Raw genomic sequence first — 7,499 nt, 5'->3', positions numbered from 1 at the left:
TACTTATATTATCAAATGTATCCATTTTCCAATAATAGAAACCCTGAAGTATCTGTCACTTAAAACACATTTCTCTGCCTCGTGTTTAAAAAAGACTCGAGTACAACACTTTTAAAACTGTAATGTCAATCAGCTTTCAGATCAAATAACTGATACTACAGTTTTCACTGTAAATATTCTCAACATGCGGTATCCGAAAACAAATTGAAAATCTCAATTGTTTCAATTGAATATATTCAAAATATTTTTCATTTTATTGAACAACCAATAAGGCAACGATATACACCATCTCAAACGTCTATTCGTATGTCGTATTGGCTTTTCAGTTACAATAAGGTCTTAGGTTTACACTTTGTTCCTGACTGCAATTACAAAACCAGTGTCTATATTATTCTTTTACGACGTAGTTTATATATCAGAGCACTTCAATGCACTAAATGTAAGTTTCTAAATAAACTACAACTTAAAACCGGAGAAGAACGTGTATGAGCCATAAATAGTCCGTCCACTAGTTTCCAATGTAACGTGAACTGTGTCTCCAACCTTCAGGGAGAGAAGGCCAGTTCCAGCAGTCGTCTCGTAAACAGTGTCATTTTCATTTATAATAAACCACATTTCAGTATTGTCGTTCTTCTTCAAATAAAAGTCAGCTCTACTCTCCGACGGGGACAATCGCACCATGACAGTGAAGGAGAACACGTAAAAGCCGTCGGCCGGGGCGGTGAACACGCCTGTTTCCGGTTTGTAACCGCCGCCGACGTCTGTGATCACGGAGTCGAACACTAGCGTCTGTCTGCTAGATGATGTAAAGGCGGATGAAACCTTGGCGAAGAAGGATACTGGAGCTTGATGCTTACTCTCTGAAGGTATACAGAACCTGTAATACTCATATTTTTTAAGTATATAATTACAACATACAAACCTTTAGAAAACACTTGACAGTTACAGAATATTTTCAAAGCATGGTTATCCACTCTAACATATTATAGTTAGAATGTAATGACACTCAATTTAGCTCGTGTTCACTGGTTTTTAAATAATTAAGCAGGAGTGCACTGGCTTAAAATAATAGTATTTGTGTGCAATGGTTTTATATAATTAAACTCTTGTGTACTGGCTTTAATTAATCTCGTGTGCTCTTGATTTTGATAAATTTAGATATATTACAATCATATATCCACAATTCTTACTATCTGACCATTCATCTTCAAAGTAATCAAACTCCCGTACTTCGAGGACGTGTGTTATTTTTGCGTTTAATAAAAGCTATTGGCAGTGTTCTAAAACAAACCGTTTGTTTCTGTTGAATTTACGCGAAGATAAAGAGCTTATACACAGGGTAGCGTAGGCTAGATAGCCTTTTGTCATCGATTTGCTGTTTTCGTTTAATAGCAGTGAACTTTAAGCGCCCCGATTTTTTATAAATTGCCTTCTTTAAGATGAGGAAGACATGTACGTTGAAAGAAACACATTTTCATTCTAAAGTATAAGTGTTTCTGTTCCAGTGACTTATGGTGATTTTAGAACCCAATCGCTCGACAAAAGTAGCTCAACTGACGAAGCTTCAGGTGACTGTGCTAAATTCGGAATGTCCAACGTACATATATTTGCAGGTCAAAGATCGAACGAAACTTAATATGTGAGTACAATACGATGAGAATGCCCCTTGTACATGTGAGTATACAACAAAAGACGTGCCCCTTTAAATCTGGGTACAATACATACAATATATAATTTGTGCATGTTCGTGCAGTACGTATATAGAGCCCCGTCTGCATGTCGGTACAATTCATACGGTGTGCCCTTTGAACATATGTGTACAGTCTATACGGAATGCCCCGTGTACATATGTGTAGAGTAAATACGGAGTGCCCCTTGTACCTGTGGGTACAGTAAATACGGAGTGCCCCTTGTGCATGTGGGTACAGTACATACGGAGTGCCCCTTGTGCATGAGGGTTCAGTACATTCGGAGTGACCCTTGTACATGTGGGTACAGTACATACGGAGTGCCCCTTGTACATGTGGGTACAGTAAATACGGAGTGCCCCTTGTGCATGTGGGTACAGTACATACGGAGTGCCCCTTGTGCATGTGGGTACAGTAAATACGGAGTGCCCCTTGTGCATGTGGGTACAGTAAAAACGGAGTGCCCCTTGTGCATGTGGGTACAGTACATACGGAGTGCCCCTTGTGCATGTGGGTACAGTAAATACGGAGTGCCCCTTGTGCATGTGGGTACAGTAAAAACGGAGTGCCCCTTGTGCAGGTGGGTACAGTAAAAACGGAGTGCCCCTTGTACATGTGGGTACAGTAAAAACGGAGTGCCCCTTGTACATGTGGGTACAGTAAATACGGAGTGCCCCTTGTACATGTGGGTACAGTAAATACGGAGTGCCCCTTGTACATGTGGGTACAGTAAAAACGGAGTGCCCCTTGTGCAGGTGGGTACAGTTAATATGGAGTACCCCTTGTGCATGTGGGTACAGTTAATACGGAGTGCCCCTTGTACATGTGGGTACAGTACATACGGAGTGACCCTTGTACATGTGGGTACAGTTAATACGGAGTGACCCTTGTACATGTGGGTACAGTTAATACGGAGTGACCCTTGTACATGTGGGTACAGTACATACGGAGTGCCCCTTGTACATGTGGGTACAGTACATACGGAGTGCCCCTTTTGCATGTGGGTACAGTTTATACGGAGCGCCCCTTGTGCATGTGGGAACAGTTAATAGGGAGTGCCCCTTGTACATGTGGATACAGTACATATGGAGTGCCAACTGTGCAGTCGGGTACAGTACATACGGAGTGCCCCTTGTACATGTGGGTACAGTGAATACGGAGTGCCTCTTGTAAATGAGGGTACAGTAAATATGGAGTGTCCCTTGTACATGTGTGTACAGTAAATACGGAGTGCCCCTTGTACATGTGGGTACAGTAAATACGGAGTGCCCCTTGTACATGTAGGTACAGTACATACGGAGTGCCCCTTGTACATGTGGGTACAGTGAATACGGAGTGCCTCTTGTAAATGAGGGTACAGTAAATATGGAGTGTCCCTTGTACATGTGTGTACAGTAAATACGGAGTGCCCCATGTACATGTGGGTACAGTACATACGGAGTGCCCCTTGTGCATGTGGGTTCAGTAAATACGGAGTGCCCCTTGTACATGTAGGTACAGTACATACGGAGTGCCCCTTGTACATGTGGGTACAGTAAATACGGAGTGCCCCATGTACATGTGGGTACAGTACATACGGAGTGCCCCTTGTGCATGTGGGTTCAGTAAATACGGAGTGCCCCTTGTACATGTGTGTACAGTAAATACGGAGTGCCCCATGTACATGTGGGTACAGTACATACGGAGTGCCCCTTGTGCATGTGGGTTCAGTAAATACGGAGTGCCCCTTGTACATGTAGGTACAGTACATACGGAGTGCCCCTTGTACATGTAGGTACAGTACATATAAAGTGCCCTTTGTACATGTGGGTACAGTACATACGGAATGCCCCTTGTACTTAGACATGTGGGTACAGTACATACGGAGTGCTCCTTGTACATGTGGGTACAGTAAATACGGAGTGCCCCTTGTACATGTAGGTACAGTACATACAGATTGCCCCTTGTACATGTGGGTACAGTACATACGGAATGCCCCTTGTACTTAGACATGTGGGCACATTACATACGGAGTGCTCCTTGTACATGTGGGTACAGTAAATACGGAGTGCCCCTTGTACATGTAGGTACAGTACATACAGATTGCCCCTTGTACATGTGGGTACAGTACATACCGAATGCCTCTTGTACTTGGACATGTGGGTACAGTACATACGGAATGCCCCTTGTACATGTGGGTACAGAAAATACGGAGTGCCCCTTGTACCTGTGGGTGCAGTACAAACGGAGTGCCCATTGTACATGTGGGTACAGTACGTACGGTGTGCCCCTTGAACATGTGGGTACATTACATATGAAGTGACCTTTGTACATGTGGTTACAAAACATAGGGAGCGCCCCTTGTACATGTGGGTACAGTACATACGGAGTGCCCCGTATATGTGTGGGTACAGTACATAAGGAGCGATGAATGACATCTAGAGTCGCCTCACAGCTGTTACAACTGCATAAGTCCATTAAGTTCTTTCGTATGATTCAACAATTTCAAAAAGCAAAATATGTAAAAACAAAAAGTATTATATATACATTTGACAGTACAATTATGTGGGTGCCATACGTGCAGAATGCCCTATGTACATCTAGTTGCAATACGTATAGAATGCCCCTTGTACATGTGTGTACAATACGTACAGAATGCCCCTTGTACATCTGGGTAAATACATACAAATGGCCCGTTGAACATGTTGGTACAATACTAACGGAATGCTTCTTATTCGTGTGTTTCAATACATTCGGTATTTCCCTTGTACTTGTGGGTACAATATATACGAAGTATCTCTTATTCATGTGGGTATAATACACTTCCGGGCATAATATACACGGAGTGCCCCTTGAACATGTAGGTACAATATATGTTGGTACTATAAAAACGACATTTCCATTCAATACATTCGGTATGCCCCTTGGCCGTTTGTGCCTCTGGTTCATGCTGTGACAGTTTATACAGAATTGCCGTTGTACATGTATATACGGAATACCGTGTGCTTTTGAGTACAAAACGTATAGAATGTCCCTTGTACTTGCAGGTTCAGTCATAAAATGAATGCCCCTTGTACGTGTGGGTGCAGCATATGTGGAATGCCCCTTGTATTGTACGTGTGGGTACAGTATAGTGGAATGCCCCTTGTATTGTACATGTGGGCATAGTATAGTGGAATGCCCCTTGTACATATTGGTGCAACATATGAGGAAAACCCCTTGTATTGTAAATGTTGGCACAGTATAGTGGAATGCCCCCTGTACATGTGGGGGCAGCATATGTGGAATACCCATTGTATTGTTAATGTGGGCACAGTTTTGTGGAATGCCCCTTGTATTGTACATATGGGCACAGTTTAATGAAATGCTGCTTGTACATGTGAGTGCCGCATATGTGGAATACCCCTTGTATTGTAAATGTGGGCACAGTATAGTGGAATGCCCCTTGTAAATGTGGGTACAGTGTATGTAAAATGCCCCCTGTAAATGTGGGTACAGTATATGTGGAATGCCCCTTGTGAATACGGGTACAGTATATGTGGAATGCCCCTTGTGAATGTGGGTACAGTATATGTAAAATGCCCCTTGTGAATGTGGGTACAGTATATGTGGAATGTCCCTTGAAAATGTGGGTACAGTATATGTGGAATGCCCCTTGTGAATGTGGGTACAGTATATGTGGAATGTCCCTTGTGAATGTGGGTACAGTATATGTGGAATGTACCTTGTACATGTTGGAACAGTATTTACGGAATGTCTTTTGAACAAATGATTTCACGATATACGGAATATCCTTGTACTCTTGGTTCAAAATAAACGGAATGTGTGTGTCGGCACAATGCTGCCGACTTATGAAATGAAGTTTTGTCAATTGACTTGCTAGTAATATGTATGGTCGCGAAACCATTTTTGGTAAATAAATATCATTAGACCTTAAACAGTCTTAAGAACTGCCACCTCCTCATGTTGTAAACCTTAATCTAGTTATAGTTTGCGATTTTCACTTGAAAAGTTACATAATAACTGGTATACTAGATAAGACTCGTGTTACCACTTATCTATAAATGCATCTCTGGCTTCTAGCAGTAACTAATTATCTAGTCTAGATTTGTGAATTCATAAATTATAAGGAATATCCGAATAAATCATATTAAACATTTGATGAGCCCTAAATATAATCGAATTATTAGATGGAATATCATGAACAAACATCATTATGACTTCTTTCATAAAACAAACAAACAATAGAATGTTGTTAATAAATAAATTTTAGGCTGGAAAATTCAAGATACATTTGTGCTTATAATTAGATGTTGTAGTTTTTCTTTCGATTTGCTCTTGTTTTATGATTTATTTTTTGTAAAACATTGTTTGAGTTGCTGCTTATATTTCGGGTGTACTGTATATATGGAAAGCGGGCAAGTAAATAATGTTCGATAACATGGTTATATGTTTTTGCATATTTGAGTTGCAGAATAAACATTGCTTATAGATATAATAAATAGTGTTTTAGTATCAAAATCATATTAACAAGAGTATTTTTAATTTAGAATGATCAAAACTCAGTTTACTCTTAACAAACTATTTGCATTGTTAAATACCTGTAATATTTGTAAGCATAGAGTCGAGACGCTGAACGTTCATCTCGATTGATTTGCCCAGACCGTCAATATCAGCTTTTGTCATGTTTTCGAATGTTTTCACGGCAGCCTTTGAATTGTCCAGTTCAGTTTTCAAATCGTCGTGTTTTTTTGCCAGACCGTGTGTTTCCTTTACGGAATTGTCCACCTTAGTTTCAACGGTGGTTTGTCTTTTTTCCAGCACTTCTAATTTGGCGAGAATTTCCTCCATCTTGATTTCATTTTTCACCATTTTTTCCAACATTTTCTCGTCGTAGTCAAACCGGCTGTAACATCTCGGTTCATTCACGTCACACAGTGAATATTCAATGACGAGAATTACCGCAAATAATTCCCGCACACGTTTGCAGAGATACATTTTCAGGGTAAATCTTTCCGGATTGTTGTAGCAACGAATTGTAGCTTGCAAACAGGTTTGCTCTTAGCCTCTTATAGATCACTTTATAAGTTAAAGTACCAGTAAAAGTGTTGCACGTTATACATTCGAAAATGAATTAAAACCAGACGTATCAGCATTTTGTGAAAACTAAATGTAATTATTATTTTATTTTTTTTTGCATTGGACAATAGCTTAAGCAAACCAATTATTACTTGTGAAATCTTAAAATAATAATAATATTTCTTAAATGGAAATGTGAATAAAAACAAGACAACTTTTTATTTAATGATTTTCTGGTTAATTTTCTAATTTTCTGTATTTCTAAGACCCAAATTGTTGTAATTACAAAGGAACCTTTTTGTATAACAAGTGATTCGACGACAATCATAAAATGGTGAATACCTTCTAGTGTTCAGATATTAATCAAATATTAAACAATTATCAATCATATTTGTCAGTATTTGGTACGCAGAATCTCAATCAAATATTTGTTGTACAGGATTCGAGAAGATATAAAAGACCTTTTCGTACAAAATTTCCCATCTACTTTACTTTACTCATCCTTAAAAAGGGATTCGATATAATTGCAATATGGTGCGAACAAGTGTTTGCCCTATTTCTTTTTTTGGTTTCCTTCGTTCAAATTGTATCTACCTCTATCAAGGTCTTACATCCCTAGAAGAGCAACGATTTAACTGTGAGTAATGAAGTTTGGCATATTGTTTGATTTATCTGTTCAAATTGTATCTACCTCTACCGGGGTCTTACATCATAAGAAAAGAATATATACAACGGTGAGAGATGTAGTTTGAC

The 7,499-nt window shown here is 39.7% G+C and overlaps 1 protein-coding gene across 1 annotated transcript; it reads right to left on the bottom strand.

The window, feature by feature from the left end:
• Nucleotides 1–226: 226 nt before the first annotated feature.
• On the bottom strand, nucleotides 227–6,687 carry LOC128222917 (uncharacterized). Its single transcript, XM_052932094.1, has 2 exons — nucleotides 6,269–6,687; nucleotides 227–860 (listed from the first exon to the last, which is right to left on the bottom strand). Exons 1-2 carry the CDS (start codon nucleotides 6,663–6,665, stop codon nucleotides 457–459), a joined length of 801 nt encoding a protein of 266 aa, XP_052788054.1. The 5' UTR covers nucleotides 6,666–6,687; the 3' UTR covers nucleotides 227–456.
• Between the last annotated feature and the right edge of the window lie 812 nt (nucleotides 6,688–7,499).

Source organism: Mya arenaria, chromosome 17 (assembly GCF_026914265.1).
Source record: "Mya arenaria isolate MELC-2E11 chromosome 17, ASM2691426v1".
NCBI classification, from domain to species: Eukaryota; Metazoa; Mollusca; class Bivalvia; order Myida; family Myidae; genus Mya; species Mya arenaria.
Note: the sequence above shows the minus strand (reverse complement) of the source record. Positions and strands in the feature narration are given on the sequence as shown.

Excerpts from the sequence above, each read along its gene's own strand:
- LOC128222917 (XM_052932094.1), bottom strand. The coding sequence starts at position 6,665 with ATGTATCTCTGCAAACGTGTGCGGGAATTATTTGCGGTAATTCTCGTC. Across the intron at positions 861-6,268 it reads TATGCTTACAAATATTACAG|AGAGTAAGCATCAAGCTCCA; the intron begins GTATTTAACAAT and ends GTATACCTTCAG.